The sequence below is a fragment of the Hypanus sabinus genome, assembly GCF_030144855.1.
Source record: "Hypanus sabinus isolate sHypSab1 chromosome X2 unlocalized genomic scaffold, sHypSab1.hap1 SUPER_X2_unloc_2, whole genome shotgun sequence".
In the NCBI taxonomy this organism is placed as follows: Eukaryota; Metazoa; Chordata; class Chondrichthyes; order Myliobatiformes; family Dasyatidae; genus Hypanus; species Hypanus sabinus.
In genome coordinates, this window is record NW_026778990.1 from 379,860 (window position 1) to 406,776 (window position 26,917).

The window sequence follows — 26,917 nt, forward strand, 5'->3', positions numbered from 1 at the left end:
TCCACTGGTATCTTTGTGAAGACATCATTGATCATGATGATGAAAAGTAACGGGCTAATCACACTACCCTGAGGTGTGCCATTTCCCACTGTGGACTGTATTGACAATTCTGATGCAATCCGAACTTGAATTTTTCTACCAAACAAAAAATCTTTAATCCAATTAAAAACTCTCCCTCCAACCCCCATCTTGTGCAGTTTAATTAATAATCCTTCCTTTCGCGTCATAATGATAGGCTTTATCAATGTCAAAAAACACTGCAACTACTGATTCTTTACTTGCCTGGGCCTTTCTTATTTCAGTCTCTAAACTTATCACTGAGTCCATGGAATTCCTTCCCTTCCTAAAACCACTCTGATAACTTGCCAGCATTCCTCTCTTCTCAAGATCATATGATAACCTTTCAGTTATCATCCTTTCCATTACCTTACATATACTTGATGTTAGTGCTTTTGGCCTGTAGCTAGTGGGTTTTGACGGATCCTTGCCAGGTTTCCTTATTGGAATTACTACTGCTTCTTTCCATGCACTTGGCAATCTTCCCTCCTCCCACACTCTGTTGTAACAATGCAGTAACTTCAAGAGCGCTCCTTCTCCTAGATTTTTTAGCATAATGTAGCGTATTAGATCTTTCCCTGGGGAGGTTGGTCTCGATGTCTTTATTGCTCTCACCATTTCTGCCAAAGTAAATGGATCATCAGTTATATCATCTGTTTCTTCCCTCCTGTTTAACGCACCTGGGTATTGACTCATTGTTCTTTCCCTTCTCCTTCTCCCTTCTTCAGAGAAATCTTCTGAACTGTGTATCTTTACAAATGACTTGGCCATGATCTCAGCCTTATCCCTGCTGGAGACTGCTGTTTCCTCCTCAGATATCATTACTGGATGCTCCCAATCCCTTCTATTGCCCCCCATCCTCTTAATCATTCCCCATTCCTCTCCCACAGGCGTTGTTCTTCCTATTTTGTTGCAAAAACTCCTCCAACTTGCCCTTTTAGCCTGACGTATACTTCTCACCACTGCCTGTGCCTTCTTATATTGAAGCAAATGCTGCATAATGTGGGTTCTTTTAACTAGCCTGAATGCTCTGTTTCTGTTTTTTACAGCCTGACCACATTCCTCTGCCCACCATGGCACTATTTTTCTATTCATCCTATTTTCAGTCCTGGGTATAAATCCTTCTGCTGCCATAATAATTGCTGAAGTCACCTGACTGTTTAATTCATCTATATCTCCAGAAATGTCAATCCTTGTCAATGCTTCTTCAGTTAACTTCTGGAACTTACCCCAATCTGCTTTTCCAAACACCCACTTTGGGACTACCCCACCTGGTCTTATTTCACCTCTTTCACCCACTGAACATAAAACTGGTTAGTGATCACTACCTACTGTTGAAGCAGTCCAAACGCCCCAGTTACTGATGACAGCCAAGACATAAGACACTAACGTAATATCTAATACCGACTCAGTTCTCGTTGTTATGTTTATCCTTGTTCCTCTCCCATCATTCATACACACCAAATCCCTTTCTTCCATCAAATTTTCAATTACAGTTCCATTTGAATCTGTAATCGGATCCCCCCATATTGTGGTGTGAGCATTGAAATCTGAACACCACACTATGTCTATTTTGTCCTTGTATCCTTAGTAGGCTGTCCAAATCCAACCTTTTACATGGATTGTAGTAGTTAATTATAACCACTCCCTCCCCTCTCTCCCATATTTTCACCACTATGTATTCCTGATCGTTTCCTTTTTCCAGTACTCTATACGGTGTACCTTGCTTGATTAACATAGCACAACCTCCTCCTCCCCCTAGATTTTTATCTTTTCTTATCATTGTATACCCATGTACCACAAAGTCTAAAGCTGGTTTCAACCAAGTTTCCTGAATACACACTACATCTGATTTTACAACCATTTCCTTAATAAATTCCTTAAATTCCTGGCCATTGGCCAGTAAACTCCCTGCATTCCATTCAAAAGAATCACCATAATGAGTACTAACCAAACTATGACACGTCCTGGCTTGACTGATTAGTGAGGTTCTCCCTGACTTCTTCCCATGTCAGTCCTACTAACACTAAATGGTTTACTGCTGCCTTGACCACCAGCAGAATTTTGTCACTTTTTGACTTTACCTCTGCCGTACAATTAATGACTCCTGCAATGAATGTTACCAGAGCTTTTTTTCCCACACATAAATCCTGTCTGCATAAACTCTTTGCTGCATCTCTTGCATCCCAATTGCTCTCTGGTCATTAGGAGCATTATTCTGTTCACTGGACATTCTTACAGCTCCTGCATAAGTGATCTTTCTTTTCACTCTTATTTCTTGAATTTTAATCTCCCGTCTCATAACCTCACACCCACTATATGCCACATTATGAGCTCCTCCACAATTACAGCATTTTGGTTGCACTCCTGTTCCGCACTTTCCATATTCATGAACATCCCCACATCTAGCACATCTCCTCTGCCTTTTACAGTTTTTAGCTATGTGTCCAAACCTTTGACAATTATAGCACCTCAATGGGTTTGGCACATATACCCTTACTGGGTAACTCATGAAACCCAGGAAAACTTTACTTGGCACTCTTGCTTCTTCAGATTCAATCAATACTGTTTCACTTTCCTTTTTCATTCCCTCCTTTGTTGTTTTCAGTCTTCGAACATTAATTACTTTCCCCCCTTTGATATTCCTCTTCAACTCTTCCATGTTTATACTCATTGGTACACCCGTGATCACTCCCTTACAACCACCATGTCATGCTCCCACCCTCCCTGTATATTCCACCTTGCATTTTCCTATCTCTTTTAGCTTGAGTGCTTTCTCAAGTTGTTCCTCATTCGCACATCTTACCAATAGATTGCCATCATTAAGGACTTTTGCAAATACTATTTCCTCTATCTTACTTGCCAGAGTTGTTGTTAGCACAAACGGGTTCATTTCCTTCATGTGTCCTTGCGCCTTCTCATTAAACCCATTTATGACAACACCTCCCCTCTCAACTTGTTCATCTTCCTTACTTTCAGAACTCTCTCCACTGTCATTTCTTATTCTTTTATTCCCTTTGTCTTGGTTTTCATTCATCCATCCCCTCACTATCTCCTTATTCCTTTTTGTTTCTCCCTTCACAATAATCCATTTCTCCCCAGCTGCCTACCTCTGCTCCCAAATCCCTATCCCACTCCTTCTCCACTCTCTTTCCCTCAGCCCCTCCTCTCACCTTGTCTGCCTTTACCAGACCCAGGCAACCCGCTCCCAGCAATTCCCACTCCTTCCCCACTCTCTTACCCTCAACAAGTTCCAAACCACATTCACACATGCACCACCACCTTCCAACCTCTCAGCCCCGCCCACAACCAACCCAACAACACCGGGAGGTTTCTCTTCGTGAGGGTTTCTGGGTAAAGAGGCAGCCATGGGCAATAGTACCGGTGTTGTTCCGTACATTCGAAGGAAGTGCGAGCGGATGTATCTCCTGAACGTTGCCGTGCTCCACTATGTAAATCCGAGGATTATGAACTCCGAACGAAAATATAGTTCCCAGTTAAGCTCGGTTGAAGAGTTTACCTTCCAGTCAGTGAAAATGTCAATTAGTGCTGTACGGAAATAAAACCTTCCATCAGATTTAGTTCTCTCTGGGTCAATAACGATATGAAACACCTTTGCCTCGATGACAAGTGACTTCTGGCTTTCAGATCACAAAGGTGCCGCACTCCAATGAGAATAACCACTGCCCTCCACTATATATTCATTGGCATTGCCATCGATGGGTTCATCACTGTCAATCAGCAGATGGGGGGGGGGCAATCCAAGTAATTAGTAAATCTCCAGGATCGTACATGCAGTAACACGTGATCTTTGTAGTATTGTGGAACATGACCAGAACTTGAAATAATCCCAAAGGAGAGAGACAAATTGGGCCAAGTCACAGGTTGATTGTAGTCAGAAACAGCCCATTCTCATAAAGACAGGGATATAGTCAGATAATTTGATGGTCAGTCAGAGTGTCTGATCCGAGCCTTGTTAGAAGATGAGTGCTTATGGAAACATGGAAATCTACAATATAATACACAGTGTGCCGTCCATGTAACCTGTTCCAGAAACTGCCTCCTATTTCCCAACTGCATTGCACTCTGTGTATTCTGAGCTCCATGAAGTTATCTGAATCTCTCAAAAGACTGCATAGTATCTGTCTGTACAGTCATCGCTGACTGTGTATTCCATACACCTGCTACTCTGTGTGAGAAACCTATCTATGACATTCCAATCGACCAAGCACCTTAAAACAATGCCCCTTGTGTTTGCCAATTCAGCCCCAGGAAAAAGCCTCTGGCTGTCCACACGATCAATGCCTCTCATCATCTTTTACACATCTATCAGGTCACCTCTCATCCTCCTTCGCTACAAAGTTCACTCAACCTATTGTCATAAGGCATGTTCTCCAATCCATGCAACATCCTTGTAAATCTCCTCTGCACTCTTTCTATAGTATCCACATCCTTCCTGTAATGAGGAAACTGAACAGAATACTCGAAGTGGGGTATAAATCAGGTCTTGTACAGCTGCAACATTACCTCACCACTCGTGAATTCAGTTCCATGGTTGATGAAGGCCTTATTAACAACAATGACAATCAGCGCTGCAGCTTTAATTGTAAAATTGACATGGACCCCAATATCTCGCTGATCCTCCACACTGCCAAGAGTCCTAACATAATATTGTATTCCAAATCAGGTTGGATAGATTTTGGCATAGTAGGGGAATTAAGGGTTATGGGGAAAAGGCAGGTAGGTGGAGATGCCCATCGCCAGATCAGGCATGTCCTTATTAAATGTTGGAGCAGGCTCGACGGGCCGGACGGCCGACTCCTGCTCCTATTTCTTATTTTCTCACCACAGACTATAATCTCTCCTGAAATACTCTCCTTCTCCCATTGATGTCTTTTGCAAATATTTTTTACAGGTTTGAAATGGCAGAACACTTGCGCATGGGAATCTCAAACACAACAACACATCAGTTTTGCTGAATGACTGGATATTTAAGGAGTGACCAAATATTTTCTTTGCAACACCAACACCTCTGTTGTCGATCCACGGAGATGAAGAATTATCTCATAACATCTGGTAATGTGTTCTGTCACTGAAATCAAGCATTCTGTTGTAACTCAGTGAAATCCACTTGAACCGGGGTGCTGAGAACACACCAGCATTTGTTCACTGGAGATCAGTTCTTCTACTGCATTGATTGTAGACGGGATTCAAACGTCTGACTGTCTGAATTGCAGAGAATTGATCGCAGTGAGATATCATTCTCCTTCTCTCAGTGTGGGAGGGGATTCTCTCACAGCCTACCCACACACACGCTGGTGAGTTCACATTAGGGAGAGGCCATTCACCTGCTCTGTGTGAGGGAGGGGAACTACTCAATCATCCAGCCTGAAGATACATCAGCAAGTTCACACCACAGTGAGATGCTCCACCTGTTCTGACAGCGGGAAGCAATACATTCTGTCATCGATGCTGAAGATATATCCTAAAGTTCACCAGTGAGAGGACATTGACCTGCTCGGATGGTGGGAAGACATTCACACGCTCAACCAGACCACAGTGACACCAATGAGTTCACACCGGGGAGAAGCCATTCACCTGCTCTGAATAGGGGAAGATATTCACTCATTCGTCCACACTACATAGACACCAGCGAGTTCACACTGGGGAGAGGCCATTCTCCTGCTCCTGAAAGGAGTCAAATCACCTGCTGCAACATCAGTTAGTTCACACTAGGGAGATGCCATTCACATGCTCAGACTGTGGGAAAGGATTCACCCAGTCATCTCAACTGAAGGAGCATCAGCGAGTCCACACTGAGGAGAAGCCATTCACTTGCTCTGAATGTGGGAAAGGATTTGCTCGGTCATCTGAACTGAAGGTACATCAGCGAGTTCACACTGGGGAGAGGCCATTCACCTGCTCAGACTGTGGGAAGGGATTCACTCACTCGTCCAACCTGCACAGACACCAGCGAGTTCACACTGGGGAGAAGCCATTTATCTGCTCTGAATGTGGGAAGGTATTTGCTCAGTCATCTGAACTGAAGTCCCATCAGCGAGTCCACACTGGGGAGAAGCCATTCACTTGCTCAGAATGTGGGAAAGGATTCGCTCGGTCATCTGTACTGAAGTCACATCAGCGAGTTCACACTCGGGCGATGCCATTCACCTGCGCAGACTGTGGGAAGGGATTCACTCACTCGTCCAATCTACAGAGACATCAGCGAGTTCACACTGGGGAGAAGCCATTCACATGCTCTGAATGTGGGAAAGGATTCGCTCAGTCATCTGAACTGAAGTCACATCAGCGAGTTCATACGGGAGAGAAGCCATTCACCTGCTCTGACTGTGGGAAAGGATTTGCTCGGTCATTTGAACTGAAGTTACATCAACGAGTTCACACTAGTGAGAGGCCGTTCACCTGCTCTGACTGTGGGAAGGGATTCACTCACTCGTCCAATCTACACAGACACCAGCGAGTCCACACTGGAGAGAAGCCATTCATATGCTCTGAATGTGGGAAACGATTTGCCCAGACAGCTCAACTGAAGTTACATCAGCGAGTCCACACTGGGGAGAGGCCGTTCACTTGCTCTGAATGTGGGAAGGGATTTGCTCAGTCATCTGAACTGAAGGTACATCAGCGAGTTCACACTGGTGAGAGGCCGTTCAGCTGCTCAGAATGTGGGAAAGGATTCATTCGTTCATCTCAACTCCTGAGACACCAGCAAATTCATACTGGGGAGAAACCATTCATCTGCTCAGAATGTGGGAAGGGATTCACCGATTCAGTTCATCTGAAAGAACATCAGTTTGTTCACACTGTGGAGAGGCCGTTCACCTGCTCAGACTGTGGGAAAGGATTCACTCGGCGTTTTAGTCTATTAACGCACCAGTTAGATCACAGTGAGGAGAAACCATTCATATGCTCTGAATGTGGGAAAGGATTCACACAGTCATCTCAACTGAAGGAGCATCAGCGAGTCCACACTGGGGAGAAGCCGTTCATCTGCTCTGAATGTGGGAAGGGATTTGCTCAGTCATCTCAACTGAAGTTACATCAGCGAGTCCACACTGGGGAGAGGCCATTCAACTGCTCTGAATGTGGGAAAGGATTCAGTCGTTCTTCTCAACTCCTGAGACACCAGCGAATTCACACTGGGGAGAAACCATTCATCTGCCCAGAGTGTGGGAAGGGATTCACCGATTCAGCTCAGCTGAAAGAACATCAGTTTGTTCACACTGGGGAGAGGCCATTCACCTGCTCAGACTGTGGGAAAAGATTCAGTCGTTCATCTCAGCTCTCGAGGCATCAGCAAATTCACACTGGGGAGAAACCATTCTGAGGAAATGCGGATATATAAAAAATTATTTTGAACCTAAGTAACCTCTAGATAAAAGAATAATTGGGACTGAACAGGAATTTTTGAACTAAAGTAAACTCTGTCTTCAGCAGTTAAGAAACTCAATGGCTTATACTGGTTTCCTTTTAATTGTCAGAGGGACATTGAGAATTTGATAATATATATTGTACTCGTGTTTGAGTCAGGACTCATCGATAAGGTCAGCAATGAACATCGGTCTGGAATGAAGTCAGGACCTTGCAAAGGGAATAGCTGATAAGGACTGGACTGTATATCCATCTATATTCAAGCCTTGAGTTAGTGCACTCTGTTATCTAAGACATTAAGTTTTGCACCAACAGACTTGGTGGGCGTACCAGTTCTAATAGCAGCTTGCAACAGTGATGTATGGGACTTACTATGTATGAATATACTGCTGTAACCTGACTGAGAGAGTCCACTTGTCAGATGGTTGGCAGCACTGACATGCCTTCCCTCTGATAACTGGGTCTCAGACTCTTGCAAGAGAATGCAATAAACTGTGGTGCCGAGAGGAAACTGGTCTCCCGAGTTTAACATTGGGTGTCACGAACAGGATCCCAATACAGAGAGTGCGAAGCAGACAGACGGAGTAAGCGGCCGGACCACTCCGGGGATTGTGGAGACCGACCAGGTGCCCAACGGGTATTTCACCTTTTGTCGCTCACCGTCAGTTCCTGTGGAGGCACGGTTCCTCGCCGAAGGCTGCTTGCATATCTTGACGGGATCGGGAATGTCTCTGTCGGAAGACTTGTATAAGGTAGGCAAATTTTATTAATTGAGTAGGAGGCGGTACCGGGTTAATTTTACTAACTGGGCAGGAGACGGACATGCTGGATAAATTTATCAACTCAGCACCTGGTGCCTGCTGGGTAAATTTATCTTATTGTTAATTGAGCAGGAGGCTTTGTGCCGGGTAAATTACTTAGAGAGCACGGAGTCAAGTGATACGAGTGGGCCAAGAGCAGCCCTACACAACGTGTGTGAGAGTTTTCCAGACAAGAAAAAAGATTTGTGAATTTTGACTGCAGCGCTGAATGAAAAGATTGGGGAAAAGAATGTGGCCACTGGGCGGGAGCCGGCGATATCACCTCTTGAGAACACGCAGTAAATCTGATCTGGAAGATGAACTGTGGGAAGAAGTGGAAATTGTTGAAAAGGCAATGGAAGGATAAGGCAGATGCAAAGTTGAACAGTACTTGATGAGCAAGTTGGAGGGATAATACGTGTGACAAAGGGAGAGAGGTACGTACTGCTGAAGGTTTAGAGACGCTAAAGGTAGAGTGTGAATGGGTGAATGGGCGCCGAAAACGAGAGCAGGAAAAACAACGTAAGCAAACCAAGGCCGGCCTAGATAGGAGAGAAGGGCAGGAACGTCAGTCTAAAGTTCGAACTGACAGGGAAACAAGGGATCCCGATCCCATGTTTGGGATACCGATCCTGTTTGAGGATGGTGACCATGATTAGGAATGAGCACCCACCGTACTCCCCCCACCATACCAGGGGCCGAGTGCACCCGAGCCCCAATCCGCCCAGTACTCAGATACGGTGGCCACTCGGGTAAAGCAGCGGCAGCGGGGAAGGGGAGGCTCTCTATACCCTCAGATCCAGAAGGGGAATACCGAGGATTATTCCGAGACAGGGAGGGGAGAATCCAATAAAAGCCCAAAGTTAATGGCTCCACAGAGACAATTACCCACCCGAATGCTGCCTAATCCATGAGCAGCGGAGGAGGGACAGCTCTCAGTAATTCCTGTGTATGCACCCTGGAAGCCTCAAGAAATGACAATGATCATGAATCCGGCCCCCGATAGAAAAGAAAACCCAGCACAGATTGCTCAGTGTGTCCGCAGTTCTATACAAATGTATAATGTGACCCCACAAGGTTCATTCAGTCTCTGCTGCATGATTCTCTCAGCTGATGAGGGGCGGAAATGGAAGGCAGAACTAAGATACCAAACCTTTCAGGGAGTTACAGGTGGGAATCCATGATGAGAATGAACAGACGGACCAGATTATTCAAGCCTTGGAGAGGGATCTCCAACAACCTGTAAACGTCACTAAAGTGCTTGAGTCCAAACGTAACCCTGGGGAATTGGGACCAGACTATCGGAGAGAATTGTGGCCGGCTACGCACTTTTGCAGGGGACAAAACCTCTAATACTGGTACGGAACGCATATGGAATTACAGGGGGACCCAGTGTGAGGTTTAATTTACAGCCACCGCCAGTCTGGGGTGTAATCTAGCAGAGTGAGACTTGCTGTGTCCGTTGCAAGTGGAGATTCTATACACAGACTAGCGAACAACCAACAGCTTCCCCAGTTACCGAATCCCCCTCCAGTGGTGGGCACTGAATCTGGTCTCCACTTCGTCTGAACCCTCTCTGCCGGAGGCCGACCCTCATGTGACCCCTATGTGGTGCTAAACTGAGGAAACCGATATTATGCACCCCTCGAGGGACAGAATTTCAAAGTCACCGTGACTGGTGAGGCTGAAGGAAAAGTGGGCAGTGCATTACTGGCCGAAGTTCCAGGTTTCCTTTGGTGACAGACAGGATTGGTGCTTCCCCAGACCACCATTAGGATTTGCCCTTGGTTCAAGCTAAAGAGCGTGGGTTTCCTTCCTACTCCCTGACGAAACAAGCCTCTAGCACCAAGGGGGACTTGCAAGACTTGGCCACGGGCCACCTTCGATACTGGAAGGAGTCAAAGGTGAAGACGGGACATCTGGTAAGACACTCTTTTAATATTGACCAAACCCAAGACGTTGTACCACATCTCTGGACAATTTCAGTCCATGAAGTCAGCTGCACGAAGTTCACCCCCCCCCCCCCCACCACTGTTTGGATCACCGTGAAAGAAGGACAGACTCTCCCACCCCTTCCGCATTACCCCCTCAAGCCCGAGGCAACGTTTTATGAGGATGGAAGGTCTCTGGTAATCCAGCGAGGAATCGATGTGTGATAATGAGGGATAGTGACGTAAGCCTCTTTCGAAACAGCTGTGTCCGACCAGAAGGCTGAGCTGCTCACTCTGACTTGTGCCTGTAGCCTAGCACTTTTAGACGGAATCCCGTTATGCACAGACGACGGAGCTTTGAGGGTTTCCTGACTTGTTTTGGCTACCCCGTTTTAACCTACCTTTGCAAACAACTTTCTCAGCACTCTACAGCTCCCTCGAGTTTTGTCTATTATGGAATGTGCAGCCCATATTGGGGAATCTGTTGAGATATCTAAGGGTAATGCCAGGGCTGATTCAGCAGCCAGGCAGACAGCCTCGAATCCCACACGTTTAGACACCTCGGGAACCCAGCAAGCTCCTATCAGACAAAATCGAAGGACGGACATGCCAGACATGGGGGAGATACGTAAGTTTCAGGAGGACGCTCCTGAAGGAGAGCGAGGTCCCACATGGTTTGCCACCTTGAACCGCAGACCAATTTTTGGGTGGCCTCTGCAGGTCAGGTCTGTGTTCCCTCTGTGTTCTTACCTATTGTGATAGATTATGTACATAATTGTACACGCCTGGGCAAGGAGGGAATGGTTGAATAGTTAATACATTATTACAATCTTGCTGGCACTCTGATTTCCAGAAAGCAGCTGCAAAGCGTGCACACGCCCAGCTAATCCACAGCCACTTCCAGGACAGCAGCGACACGAGGCGCATGTGGAAGGGCATCCAGGACATCACCAATTACGGGACAACATCTCCTGCAGACCAGCTAGCAGGTGTTCTCACTGACATCTTCAACATCTCCCTGAGCAGCGTCACCGTTCCAACGTGCTTCAAGGCCGCCACCATCGTCCCCGTACCGAAGAAGTCTTCAGTGTCCTTCATGAATGACTACCATCTCTTTGCACTTACATCCATCATCATGCAGTGTTTCAAGAGGCTCGTCATGAGGCATATCAAGACACTGCTGCCCCGCTCACTGGACCCCTGCAGTTTGCGTGTCGTCCCCTACGCTCAACAGATGCTGCCATTGCCATTTCCCTCCACCTGGACAAAAAGGTCACATGCTGTTCATAGACATCAGTTCAGCATTCAACACAATCATCCCTCAGAAACTGATTGGAAAGCTGAGTCCACTGGGCCTGAACACCTCCCTCTGCAACTGGATCCTAGACTTCCTGACTGGGAAACCTCAGTCAGTCCGGATCAGGTACAGCATCTCCAAAAGCATGACACCGAGCACGGGGGCGCCCCAGGGCTGTGTGCTCAGTCCACTGCAGTTCACTCTGCTGTCCCATGACTGTGCTGACACACAGCTCGAACCACATCATCAAGTTCGCCGATGACACCACCGTGGTGGGTCTCATCAGCAAGAACAACGAGTCAGCTTACAGAGAGGAGGTGCACCGGCTAACGGACTGGTGCAGAGCCAACAACCTGCCTCTGAATGTGAACAGAACCAAAGAGATGGTTGTTGACTTCAGGAGGGCACAGAGCAACCACTCCCCACTGAACACTGACGGCTCCTCGGTAGAGATCGTAAAGAGCACCAAATTTCTTGGTGTTCACCTGACGGAGAATCTCACCGGATCCCTCAACACCAGCTCCATAGCAAGGAAGCCCGGCAACGTCTCTACGTTCTGCGAAGGCTGAGTAAAGACCATCTCCCACCCCCATCCTCATCACATTCTACAGGGGTTGTATTGAGAGCATCCCGAGCAGCTGCATCACTGCCTGGTTCAGAAATTGCACCATTTCGGATCGCAAGACCCTGCAGCGGATAGCGAGATCAGCTGAGAGGATCATCGGGGTGTCTCTTCCCGCTGTCACGGACATTTACACTACACGCTGCATCCGCAAAGGTAACAGCATTATGAAGGACCCCATGCACCCCTCATACAAACTCTTCTTCTTCCTGCCGTCTGGGAAAAGGCTCCGAAGCATTCGGGCTCTCACGACCAGACGATGTAACAGTTTCTTCCTCCAAGCCATCAGTCTCCTCAACACCCAAAGCCTGGACTGACACCTTGCCCTATTGTCCTGTTTATTATTTACTGTAATGCCTGCACTGTTTTTGTGCACTTTATGCAGTCCTGTGTAGGTATTTACATTGTATTAAACTGTTCAACCTAAAATCCACTAATGTGATTGGGAAAAGAAAACAAAGTAGAGTTACTGAGAGTGCGACACTGGGACATATTGCATAATCCAACAAGCCCATACTCCAAGCGTGATAAGAGCCCAGATATCCAAAACCAAAAACTCTCTTCCTGAGTTTTCCCACCCGTCCTCTAACACACTTTCAACAACATGATAATGTCTCTGCCCCCTAAAATTAATCAGGTATGTTAATATCAAGTTCAGCTGCCGCAATTGTGAGGGTAATTATCCCAGTTCACCCAGTAAAACCGAAACATGGGACGACTTTACTGCATAACAACACAATCTTAAAATCTATGCTTACATCACATCCAAGCATTTAAAAGTTGAAGATGAAGCTGATACATGCCACACAGTCAGAATCCAGAACAGCTCTAATTAAACAATTCTAAATGATTAACAAAGATTTTCGTGTAACACCCAAGAATATCCACATAGACAGCTGAGAATATTTAATGTTCCTTTTTATTGATCAGTTATTATAACGATGTAGCGCTTCCATGTCCGCTTATTATCCACCCATATGCCTGAAAATCTTTGTACTGGCACGACTTCAAGAGTTTGATCGTATGTTCAAATCATCTGCAGATCAATCAATCTTATTTGTAAAACACATAACTTATGTTTAGCTACTGAAAGCTTAAATTGTCATCTATTTCCTTTTTTCAAAGATATTAATAAATAATTACAACTCCATACACTAATATTCAAATTTCTGCCTCTAATCCAGAAAGCTCCTTCATCTGTACATAGTAATTTACCGACGCTATCTCGGAAAATATCATTAATCATATTATTAAATAATAAAGGATTACAAGTACGGTCTTGTACGGTCCCAGTCGCTATCTCATACACACCAGGATATATTTTTCTCACCCTTACTTGCAGGAACCTTCCAAATGACAAAAGAAACAGAAAGAAATGCTGCAATCTCCCCTCTCCTAATTTCCAAAAGTCCTTCCTTCCATAAATATTAAATGCCTTTTCAATGTCAAAAGTACTGTCATTGCAACAACATAATTTAACTGTGCTTTCCTAATATCGTATTCAAAATATAAAACTGAATCCAACTTCATTCTCCCCTTCCAAAATATACTCTGATAAAATGATAAATTGCCTCTCTCTTCAAAAATATAATTCAACCGTTCCAGTACTATACGTCCATAAGTTTACATAAATGAGAGGTTAACCATATTGGTCCAAAACTGGAAGGATCAGACAGGGAGCTCCGGGTTTAGAATAGGCAATACTACTGTCATTTTACACAAGTTGTAAAAATGAACCCCTTAAATACCCCACCTGTTGAATGATATATTTCTACTACATATGCCACATATGTTTAACTCACATTCACAACTCTGTTCGCTGCCCTTTGCCTAAGAAAAGCTGGTAACACCAGTTACACCAAGATATCTTTCTGCAGCTGTCACAATAATTTCAATTACCCCAGTAGGACGAGGTGTTTGATCAGTACAATTCACTGTTGCATGGGGCTACTGAGGAGAACCCAAGTGCGGGACACAGGCACGTCGACTGAGTTGGGGATGCTGACGTAGACATGAACGTAGAACAGCAAACCGGAGGAATCTTGACAAGGAGACGGGGTTAACAGGGACTATCTTGAAACGAGAGCTGAATCAGACAAGGGACCGAAGTCTCACACGAGACAGAACAGACCAACAAACTGGCAGCCTGTGATAGTGACGCCATCGTATTTATTTCACAGTCGCTGATGAAAACCAGGTGTACTGTAATTAAGTAAACGAGCAGCGATTGGAAATCTAATGACTGAAATCAGGGTATATGTCAGGGATAAAGGAGGGTAAAAGGTGAATAACCAAACGGAACCATGATAGTACCCCTCCCTCAAAGGGAGACTCCAGGCGATCCCCCCCCCCCCCCCCAGGTTCGTTTGCATGGTCCCAATTGGGACCCGAGATGAGAGAAGGGTCCAGAATGAAGGAGTTGGGAATCCAGGATCGTTCTTCCGGGCCGTACCCCTCCCGGTCGACCAGGTACTGGAGACGCTGCCTCTACGACGAACATTCAATAACCACCGGAAGGTGGACGCCGGATGGTCGTCGACGATACGGGGGGAGGGGGGAGGGGTAGAGGGTGTTCGGTCGGAGGGCACAAGGGGCTGTCAGAAACCGGTTTAAACTGGGAGACGTGAACTGTAGGGTGGATCTGCATTGACGTAGGCAGTTTGAGCTGGATTGCCGTGGGATTGACAATGCTCTCAAACGAAGGATCGCAGGAAGCGGGGGGCGAGATTCTTGGGCTCGTTCTTGAGAGGAATGTCTCCAGCCGAGAGCCACACCATCTGCCCAGGTCGTTACTCAGGAGCAGGGGTACGATGGCGGTGGGCAATTTTTCGTTTACGGTTGGCTGAGCGAAGCAGGGTCGTGCGTGTGTCTTCCCAGATCTTTCGGCACCTTGTATATGGGCTTTGACCGAGGCTTTTCCCCGGGCGCAGACGGAACATGCAGAGACACAGGAACGGGTGTCGGCGTCCATGGCGGGTCATCAGAAATGTCTCTTCAGGAGAGTCAGAGTCCGATCGGTCCCGGGATGACTGGCGAAACGAGAAGTGCGCCCCCACTGGAGAACCTGAGATCGAGCAGAATCGAGTACAAAGAGGCGATTGGGAGATCCGATGCATGGGTCAGGTTGAGTCCGTTGGGCCTCCGTGACTCTGGACCCGATCTCCCAGGCGAGGGCAGCCACTACACAGGATGATGAAAGAATGGTCTCGGGGTTGGGAAGGTCCTTCTCGGAAACGTATTGACCGGAGAGAGCATCGGGCTTCCCGTTCTTGGTTCCCGGACGAAAGGTAAACCTGCACCGGCCAAAAAATAATCCCAACGGGCCTGTCGGGAATTCAGGAGTTTGACGGTCTGGAGCTATTCAAGGTTCTTGTGGTCTGCAGAATGAGGGTTGACCCGATTGAAACCTACCGAATGGTGAATGCCTCTGACAGAGCTGTTGTGGAGAGGATCATACCTCTGGTGGGAGAATGTAAGACTAGAGGTCACTCAGATTGGAGGGGCATCCATTTAGAATGAAAGCACGAGGAATATCTTTAGCTAGAGAACAGCGAATCTGTAGAATTCGCTTGTCGTCACAGGCAGCAGTGGGTGCAGTCCTTACGTATATTTAAGGGAGAGGTTGACAGATTCTCGACTGCTCAGGGCATGAACGGATATGGAGAGAAGGATGGAAATGGGGGCCAGTGGCGTACAGTAAATGGATCAGCCATGATGAAATGGCGGAGCAGAAGCGAAGGGACAAATGGCCTAGTTGTGCTCTTGTATTTTATAGTTTAATGGGCTCAATCAGGGCAGATCAATTTCCAATTAGTGACAAGACATCGCACCGGCCCTTGTGGAAGTCGAGTACGGAAACTGCAGAGGCCTTAGCCTGTCTCCAGGAGTATTTAAAATGTCTTTGGACACCTGTGAGGTGCCTTAGATTAGCTTCCATTGTTCCAGAAAGGCTCTGACGATGAGCCGGGAAAGTAGAGGCGGATGAGCCTGACACCAGCGGTTAACTTATTGTCAGACATTCTAAGGGACAGGATATAGAAGTATTTCACAGGTATCAAATGTTTCAAATGTGGAGTTAATGTTAGAGAAATGTATACAATATACATCCTGAAATTCTACTCTTTGCAACCATCAACGAAAGCAGAGGAGAGCCCCAAAGAATGAATGACAGTTTAATGCTGGCACCCCAAATTCCCCCCAGCTCACCCCATCCACCCATAAGCAGTAGCAAAGCAACCATATCCCTCCTCCCCACCCACCACTCTCTCTCCCCCTCTAATAAGGGAAAATGTTTGTCCCCGTTTCACAGCGAGAGGCGGGACCGGACAAACAGCTCGCTGATTTAAGATGTTAAATGACTGTTGTGTTGCTTGTTCCGAGCTCTGTGCCCGAGGAAATCGGGTCTCCGGGCACACGGCCAACAGCCAGCTCGCTGCTTTCGATCTTCCGTCTCCCACGACGCACCGATTTCCTGCAACGGCACCGACCTCGTCTCCACCCGCCTCCAGAGTCACGAAATCCCGGAATACTGAAGGCGCGCTGGTGTTCCAGCCCTCGTCCTTGGTATATTGAATAACGACCAGTCGTCAGACTCCGAGAACGGGTCCCATTCCCGCAAAGAATCAAAGTCAGTTTGTAATTCCAGGTCAGGGTCTTCAAAAGCATCATGAGTGGGAAAATAGAGATATTAAAATAGAACTAGAGCTCTTTCCGAAGTTGCAAACAATGAGTCGCCGTTAGGCGCCATCGTCCTCCTCAGCTCCACGTAACATTGGATTTCAACAGGAATAAGGTAAACTGGATTTGTAGCTGACACCTGGATACAGAGCATGAGTGGCAGTGAGGCAGATTATCGAAACTTGGAGATGGGTTTAGCAGCTGGATAAATGGTCTGACGGTTTTGCAGCTGGAATGTAATGAGGACCGATGTGAGGTGTTGCGCTTTGCTGGGAACAACAGGGTCGGACTCAGACAGTGACTGGTCGGGGATTGTGATCTGCGGGGAGCAGAGGGATCCGGGAATACAGTTCCATAGTTCAAGGCAGGGTCATGAAGAGAGCCTTTGGCACTTTGGCCTTCATGATTCAAAGTGCTGAGTACACGAATTGCAATATTATGTTGAAGTTGTAAAGGACGTTACTGAGGACAATCCTGGAGTATTGTGCGTAGTTTGGATCATAGAAAAACGACAACATAATACAGGTCCTTCGGCCCACATTGCGGTGCTGAACCTGACCTTACCATAGACTACCAGGCTTACCCAAAGCCCTCTATTTACTTAAGCTCCGTGTATCTATCCAGGGTCACCCATCTACACGAAAAAAACATCAAGAACCTTGAACGATTAGAGCGGACATTTATAATGATGTTTCCGGGAGGTGAGGGCCCGAGTTGGAGAGGAAGATTCAAAGGGTTTTGTCGTACCTAAACTGAGGCTTTTCCCCTTCAGGTTGGGTGAGGCCTGAATAAGACGTCATAAGTTCCGGGTAAAAGGAAGAGAGTTTAAGGGTAAAATGTGAGGGAACTTCTTTACTCAGAGGACAGTGTGAGTGTGGAATGAGACGCCAGTGGAATTGGTGAAATGAGGTTCCATTGAGACACTTGGACAGGTACATGGACGGGAGGGATGGTCCTGGTGCCGGCCGAAAGTGCCGTCGGGAAACAGACTATCACACTCTGCAGGAGACGATGGGTATGTTGATGTGTGAGGAGTTTGATAACTCTACATCCAATCCCTAAGAATATTCTCCAGAAACGTGTCTACCCCTAACGTGAGTCTATATTTTCCAGGATTATCCATCCCCCTTCTTAAATAACAAAATAAGATCGATCAGCGCTTTTCTGAGATCTTACTCGTGGCTACAGAGAACACAAATATATTGGTCAAGTCACTAGTGATGTAATTTCGTGCCTCTCTCAATAATCTGCAGTATATCCTACCAGGCTCTGAGTAAATAATCCACCTTCCTGCCCGATAAGTGAATAAACACTACCTCCTTTGTGGTCCTGTACTGATACAAATTTAAAAGGCATTGTGATTAGGTATAGGATAGGAAAGGTTTAGTCAAAAACTCCTGGAGCAGGGAAAATAACCTTTCAGCACCTGTGCCCATTTGACTATTCAAGCTAACTCAAGCCCAGAGGAAATGGCTCACACGCAGGCAGATGGGACAATTCTGTTGGGCAGCAGTGTAGCCTGGAAGGGCCAATCTCAAAGCTGAATCTGAAAGGTTGCATCCGAAACTTCAACAGTATTCCTCTCAGGAGATTGTGCCTGACCTGGTATGTTTCTTAAACTGTTGCATTCTATACAAAGTATATATTGTGCAGGAGGTCTCCAGAGGATATTCACCAGGAGTGTGGAGGATCGTAGTTCATCACTCCCAGAGTGCCTGCTGCCGGCTGGTGGCGCAATTTTCTCTGCATCGGCGGAGGCTGAGGGAGGTCTGGCAAACATCGCCGGGACAGACACTTGGAGCTGTGGACGGACAGCCACGCCGGTCCCTGTAGATGCCGCGGCCGACGACCACCGACAATAGTATCACTGAACACCACCAGAGCGATAGAGCAGACAAGGAGGGTCTGAGTTTGGGGCAGATTTCCATCAGACCTATCGTAGTTCAGACCCTTCACTGTCCCCTGCTGTCACTGGCAGAGGAACGCGTCGGTCAAATGAGATGATTAGTTAATGTGAATTTCAGTCATGGAGAGAGGTGGGAATATGAAAACAGCGACGGTGTTGCCTTTGGAAAATAGAGGCGGATCAGTTCAACAGGTTAAAGTACAGTTGGGTGTGTTTTATGCAGAGACCTTGCAAAAATTTAAACCTGACTTTGACTTCTAAACTTAATAAAGTGTTCCCAGTCAGAGAGTAGCCTCTGTACTGTTGGATTCAATAGAGTTTGTGATGCTTATAATGGATGTTGTGAATTGCACTGATCAGACATCTCGTCCTACTAGCAAAAACATAAAATGATTGTGAAAGCTGCAGAAAGGTATCTCGGTGTAACCGGTGTTATGTTGGAAGCTGTAAATGAAGATCTGATGGGTGGAGTATCTGCATCCTAGTCTGTCCCAGACTGATTTTTCATCGTCAACACATTAAGAAGCCTGTTTCTCAATTGGCAGAATCCCCCAATGTTTTGAGAATTCAGGAAAAGAGATTATTTTCACAGTTAAGTTTTTACTGTGCAGGATTATATTGTCGTTTGGCGTGATTGGCCATCTGATAGAGAGGTAGTGCTGACAGTTTTATAAGGAAAGAGGCAGGGTGTAGAGTTGTGAATATGAATGAACCGTATGCGGCATTTGCTGGAGAAATATTTGATTCAGCAGGTAGTTGTATAAAACAGATTATGGTTTACAACGCTTGTGGGAATCTTTCTACTCAGTTGTGAGAAAGTATATTTTGTTCTCGCTCGCGAAGAGTTGTCTGCTGCTGAGATTTTAACGCAGTTCACTGAGGGTTTGTTTGCTGAATGATGGTAATGGTTTGATTAAAGAACAGTTTTTCAACTTGTGTGTCTGAATGGGTAGGAGATTCAATATTCGCAGTAGTTCTAGAACCGCTGCAGAATGTTGACGAAGATGTGTATTTTTACAATGAAATGTTATGTCACGTTATTCAGCAAACTGAGATGAAAGTGATTCCCATTACAAACGGAATTAATAGGAGAAAGGCTGTATCACTGTGGACTGAGGAGTGTACAGAGGCGATTAGGGAGTGGGACAAGGCGTTTAGGAAAGTGAAGAAGTATCAGTGTCCCAGCAACCTTATTAAGTATAAAAGGACAGAAGCCGTGATGAGGAAAATGGTAAAGATTGCGAAAAAGATTTTCTAGCGACATACTCTGACAATATTGCAGGGATTGGTAGGTCAGACGTCACCAGGACAGGATGATACATGTTATTGTTTGGTCAGATAAATGGGGATGCAGGCATATTTCGGGGTTTGCCAATGAATCCAGTGGTGCAGACGGATTTGGCGGAGCATCCAGCTTTGCGGATGTGCTCCGCTTTAGGGGTATGTCAGCGAATGTGTGAGTGCACAAGGATTTTTGGTGACGGATGCTTTGGGGTGGACACTGATTTGAAGGTTCATTGAGGGTTTTCTGGAGAGCACAGATCTGTGGATGCAGACTGATTTGCACAAAGCTGGGTGTGTTGGCGGATTTGGGGTTGAACAATAACCTGGGTGAGCCGGGGCATCTGGAGGTGTGTCGGATTTCAAGGTTTTTCCGTTTGTCCATACTTTAATAAAAATGCAATGTCAACTTTGACCATTGTTCTTCCTATGTTTTAAACGGAGACAACCTTTTTTGTGAACTGTTTGAAATGATTCTTGCTCTGGCACAATCTAGGGTTGCCTCCTGATTTCGAGCTGCGAAAAGTCTCGAAGTTATTTCATTTCTACATACACTACTAATAAATGCAATTTGCCGTCTGTTCTTGTCTTTGTTTATTGTTCAGGCAGCCATTTTGTGAAGTGTTGGAACTGTGCAGTTTGGGGAGACAAATGAGAAGGGACTAAACCAAGGGGATTAAGTGAATGGGAGATGGACACGTACATAGTCCGGCAGGGTCAGGCAGAGACAGTCGGTCTACCCACACACAGACACACAAAGGTTTTTTTTGGAACCAGCTGGAATCGAACTCGGAAACCTTCGCTCCGAGGTCCGGCGCTGATCCCACGACAACACCTGCAGGCAGAGTGTTCGTGATTCAATACAATTTCACGAGCTACAATGGCATAATTTACTTCAACATTTTGTGTCTGATAAATGGTTACTTTGAAGTACATATTTACACTGGAAGAGCATTTAATTGCTAAGATAACTCGGACGGTTCAGTCACCTGCATTGGGACAAATTAGCTCCCAATGCTCTTCATATTAATTGAATAGTTAAATCGCCATCCGTCACCGCGGGAATTTCACGTGTCTGATGTAATCGATTGGCAATATTTTAAAAACTTTATTTTCAAATCTGTTGAAATCTGTCCCTGTGGAGTCACTGAATTGTATTAAAAACCCGAGGCATGTGCTGCCTCAGCATTTCATTCCGAGAGATCGCGTGTAACACACGGGGGCCAAATCACTGGACAGAGAAAATGTCTGCATTGTTGGAAATGTACAGGTGTGTGCAGAAAATATCGTACGTGTTCATTGCCGTTGTTGGAGTTCCCGGTGAGTAAGCAGAGAGATTCATGTTTGGAATTTCTGATTGTTACCGGTATGAACCTATTAATGATCATTTTACAATCTTCCAACTTGATGATCATTGTACAACTATCAGTCAGAGATATCGATCCTGTCAATTCCACTTTCCGATTTTTCATAATCAATGACAAAGGGAACTAAATCTCTGTCTCTCTGCTAACACGGTATCGACTCAAACGCTGTTCTTGCCTTTAATGATACCTTGTCCAGATTTGTCCCAGTGCGGAGGACAGGTAGCTCTCCGAGAAGGTGTGACTAGAAGGGGTTGGGGGGTGCTTATTGTCAGGTTCACTGTTTCTGAGTTATTGATCAAAGAGAGCCCCTGGTGCTGTGTTTCGCGTCTCCCTGTGGAGTCTGTCACAATCGTATCCCGCTGCCTTTTGGTCAATAAATTGGTCTGGTCGCCCGATCCGGTGTCCAGGGATCTGCTCGCTTGTGTTATCGAATTGATCTGCGGTGTAGAATTAATCCGTCAACTGAGCCACTCAGTCTCTGTTTGCTAATACTGTTTCAGTGTTTTCAGTGTGTTTCTCCCCTCTGTATCTCATCTTGGAAACATCAGATGCTGATTATCCAGAGTCCTGGTCAGTCACGGTTAAGTCAGTGAAACCGGCCCCATCATCGACTGGAATCGGGATCAGCAGCGATCGTTGTTGCTCATTCAGCTCGTTTATATCGCCGACGATGGCCCACACATTGCTTTATCTCCACACTGAAGAAAACAGTTCAGAGATAGTGTGACCAGTGTCTGGTGCTAGATTAGCAGCCGTTCACAGACATTTTTAGCTGCAACTCGATCCGGTGTTAATTCCCGGAGAATGTGTCAGGTAATTCCCAGTGTCTGTTTCTCTCCCTCTGTCTCTCCAGTGAATGTAGTGGCGATTGTGACCCTGTCCCGGGGAAAGTGCGGCCTCTCTACCTGCACCACCCGCTACCTGGTGGCCATGGCAGCGGCCGATCTACTGACCATTGTCACCGAGGTCATTTTGACTCGAATCAGAGTGTATTACTACCCGAGGAGTTTCCTGAACATCACCCCTGTGTGCAGTGTTATCGATGTACTGAGCTTCACGGCCACACACTGTTCTGTCTGGTTCACCGTCACTTTCACCTTTGACCGGTTTGTCGCCATTTGCTGCCAGAAGCTGAAAAGAAAATATTGCACCGGGAAAACTGCGGCTGTGGTTCTGACAACAACCGGTGTACTGTTCTGTCTGGAAAACGTTCCCCGATACTTCACACGGGAACCCAGGGTAATAATCGACAATATACCGTGGTTGTGTGATCTCAGGGACAATGTTTTCACTGACCCCGGGTGGATAGGATATGACTGGCTCGATACGGTTTTAACTCCGTTCCTCCCTTTCGCTGTGATCTTGCTGCTCAACACTCTGACAGTCAGGCACATTTTAGTGGCCAGTCGGGTCCGTAAGGGGCTGAAGGGTCAGAGCAAGGGGGAGAACCGCAGTGACCCGGAGATGGAGAGCAGGAGGAGGTCTGTGATTTTACTCTTCACCCTCTCCGGCAGCTTCATCCTCCTGTGGATGACACTGGTTGTAAATTTCATGTATTATCAGATTTCAGGAAAAGGATTCGAATTCAATGATTCTGAATGGATCTTCTACTTCGTCGGGGTTTTGCTGAGGAATTTCAGCTGCTGCACGAACACATTTATTTACGCGGTGACTCAGTCGAAATTCAGGGAGCAGGTGATCAGCGCGGTGAAATATCCGGTCAGCTCGGTGTTTCAGTTCATTAATAAAGCCGCGTCCTGAGCACAAGCCAAAGGTGGTTGCAGTGAGGGTTCCAGCTCCTCACATTCACCCCCTGGTCACCCAGGTGTTATTCCCGGCAGGTTGTCGCATCGACCGGCAGCTCTGGAAGGTTAGGATAGTTTGTGTTTTGTGAGGGGCAAGGCACCGTCCTGGAGACTCAGTACCGCAATGGACCTGCCAGATGACAGTCAAAGACCTGCACCGGAACGCTGTCCAGCCATTGGTCTGAGCATATGTCCATCTATTCCCTTTGCGGCCCATCGACCTTACAGCCCACGAAACGGCGGGGATCTAGTCGATTACTGGCTGCGTAATCCAATATCAATCACACTACTCTCCGCCTTCCCCTTGAATGATTTGCTAATGTAACGAAATGGGGCGGGGTTTGATTAAAAGGCCTTTGAAAGATCAAATTAAAGACGGATTCCCGACACTAACTGGACTGGTGCACAGCATTAGAAAGTAAAACCTTCACTGCTCCTTTTTTGAATAAAATTCTTTCCCTTCTTGTTTTACTCCGTTTCCCCATAAAGCTAACAATTATGAATTCTGCAGCGGTGTTTCCTTTATGCTCAGTATCCAAACAGTATTGCTATAAGTAATACACACTAAATGCTGGTGGAACGAAGCAGGCCAGGCAGGAACTATAGGGAGAAGCACAGCCGACGTTTCGGGCCGAGACCCTTCGTCAGGACAATTCCAATCTCAATAATTCTCAATCCCACCAAACTCTGAGCTTCTGATTTGCGGGGTTTAAGGTCTTTATCCACGGCTGGAATTGTATCAGCTTTTGTAACTCAACCTCTCCGTGCAGGTTGAGACCCATAGGAGGACCCATAAAACTCATAAGAAGTGGGCCAATGAGTTTCGAACAGGAAATCTGACCGCCCGCTAGAATAAATTGTTTTAAAAATCATCAAAACCAAAAAGGCATGTGAATAAATTAGAGCTTTACACGGACAAATTTCCTCCACCCAGTGTAAGCCTAAAATGATGTCAAAAAATGTTACTCTATATACTGATTTAATGCTTAGTAAGTTGTTTCCCTGTCGTTACCTGTAATTAAGGCACAGAAACAGCCAGAGGAACATATTAGTCGTTATCTTTTGATTCTTCTGCAACAGCTAAAATATCATTATAGTTTTCCAAAATACAGTGATGAACCAACAGTCTCTCGGATATTGCAGAATTCTTAGACTTATTAAGCTCTGTGACCTAAAATCAGCTAGTCAGAGGCAAAACAAGATGGGGTTTCAGAGAAGGTGACATTGGGGAACATTGCGTAATCCCACAATCCCATCTTCCCAGCGCGATAACATCCCGTGTGATGTTTCCAACCGTTCTCGAACAGAACTTCAACAGGATGGTAATTTATTTGTCCCTTCTAATGAATCCAGTTTGTTAATATCAACTGCAATCTCCGCAATTATACTTGGCTCATTTCAACCAATAAAGCTGAAACAGGGGACCACCTTATTGCGCCAGAACACTTCCGAACACTTTAAAATTGAAGACGACGCTGATCTACAAGTAAACAGCCATAATCAAGAACAGATCCAATTAAACAAATGAACATGGTCCACAATGATATTCATGCAGCTCCACAGGAATATTTAATGTTATAATTTTCTGATCCGGCGCTTCCATTCCAGCTGATTATCCATCCACATGCCTGGAAATCTTACCGCTGTCACGTCTTGAAGAGTTTGACCATATCATTTCAAATCAACTGTATGCCTATTAATCACATTTATAAAACACAGAACTTGTTCAGGAGCGACTGAAAGCTTAAATTCTCATATAATTGCCGACTGTTCAAAATTATTAGCTGCTAATTGGATCCAATATACAGTGTAACTGCAATTTCTGCCTCTAAGCCATAGAGCTCCATCATCTGCAGATAGAGATTTACACACCGAAGCGATTTTCTCAGAGAGAATATCATGAATCATAACATTAGATTATAAAGGGTTACAAATACGGCGTTGTGGGTTCCCACCCGTACCAGCATCGGCCGTCCAAATATAAAACTCAGAGCAAGTCTCGCAGCTTCCTGCTCAATCCTCATTTCCGTAATGCCATAAGACATGGAAGCGGAGTCAGGCCATCTGGCCCATCGAGTCTGCTACACTACTCACTCATGGCTGATCGTTTCTTTCCGTCCTCCTCAAACCCAGCTACCGGCCTTCTCCCCTGAACCGTTGATGCCATGTCGAATCAAGAAACTATCAATGTCTGCCTTAAATGTACCCAACGCCGTGGGCTCTGCAGCGGCATGTGGCAAGAAATTCCATGAATTCACCACCCTTTGTCTGAAAGATTCCCCGCTGCTCTGTCTTGAAACGGCGCCCCTCTCTCCTGAGGCTATGCCCGCTTATCCTAATCTCTCCCACCATGGGAACCATCCTTTCCATAATTCAATCCAAAGTCCTTCCGGACTCCGCCTCCCGCTACGAACATCTAAGCCTTAGTTGCTTATTGTCCGTCTTTAATCTCTCCCTTTTCCGTTTTAAACTTTGAAATTTTAACTCTATTCAGTCGAATTTGTATCACAATAATAACAATTATGGCTACTTCGAAGAGTACCAGTCGAAATCCCGACCCCTCTAACGGAAAATCTGAAGAAAGCCGACGGGTTCTCGGAAGAAGCCCCTTGGGTCAAGAGATTGGAATCTCGAATCACCGGTATCTGCCCTGAAATAACTCAACTGAAAGAGACATTTGAAGAAGAAATTGACTCTCTGAGCCTCGATCTTGAAGAAGTGAATCGAAATGCGGCTGACCTTTCTTTTCGTTTGGAAAAGGCTCAACAACGGATCGTGGATTTGGAAGCTCGATCGCGTCGGAATAATATTCGAATTGTTGGATTAAAAGAGAAGTCAGAATCTGCCGACTCACTGGATTATTTTGCTAAAATGTTTCAGTCTTTACTTCCGGTGGTTTGTTCGCAACCCCCGGAGCTTGAATCGGCTCACGGAACCGGTGCTTTAAAATCTTTGGATGAAGGTAAAAACAGGCATGTCGTTGTGTGTTTTCTCCGTCTCAGAGACAAGGACAGCATTATTAAACTTGCAAGAAATCAAAGATTATTTCAATTTCAAGATTCAGAAGTTCGTTTTTTTTTCAAGATTTTCCACGATAAATTGTTAAGAAACGTGTTGCATTTGTCTCTTCTATGAAATTAGCTTTTCAAAAAAAGCTCTTTCCATTATTACAACAGCCTGTCAAATTAAGGCTTTTTGTTAAAAATTCTGGAGTTCATACTTTTGATGATCCAGCCGAAGCATTGCGTTTTATTAACTGTTTGTCTGACGAGTCCGATGGCGAATCAGAAGTTTGAATAATTTATAATAATTCGACTGTCTCATGGTGTAAAGCGATGAAATTGGAAGATTTGATGGTTATAGAAGTTTTTACTTTAAAATGTATTCTTAGCTTCGACAAAGACTGGTTCGGATGGTTTTAACCTTCGAAGATATAGCGGGAGAACTGTTGAAAGAATGTAGATAATTCTGAACCATCTAGTTTTTTTTTCTCTCTGCAGCATTTAAATGAACCAACTTTTTTTAATTCTGTATGCTTATTTAGTTAAGTAATTGCTTGGATTTCTTTACATTTTAAACAAAGACTGGATAATTCAACGATGGCGATTGTTTTTCCTTTTGTGCAAATATTTCGTTCACGACGAGTCTGAAGCCTGAAGTTTGAATGATTTATAATGGCTTGAGTGTCTCGCGGTGTAAACACTGATAAGACTAGAAGATCTGATGGTCACAAAGTTTTTAGCTTCAAATTCATTTTTATTTCTGAAAAACACTGGTTTGGA

General features: G+C 45.6%; 2 protein-coding genes across 2 annotated transcripts in view; one reads left to right on the forward strand and one right to left on the reverse strand.

The window, feature by feature from the left end:
• The window catches only part of LOC132385773 (zinc finger protein 135-like), a 901,933-nt gene that overhangs the window by 378,938 nt on the left and 496,078 nt on the right, over positions 1–26,917 (reverse strand). The gene's annotated exons all lie outside the window — the stretch shown is intronic.
• LOC132385767 (zinc finger protein 420-like) lies at positions 5,381–8,050 on the forward strand. Its single transcript, XM_059957991.1, has one exon. It carries the CDS (start codon positions 5,798–5,800, stop codon positions 7,403–7,405), a length of 1,608 nt encoding a protein of 535 aa, XP_059813974.1. The 5' UTR covers positions 5,381–5,797; the 3' UTR covers positions 7,406–8,050.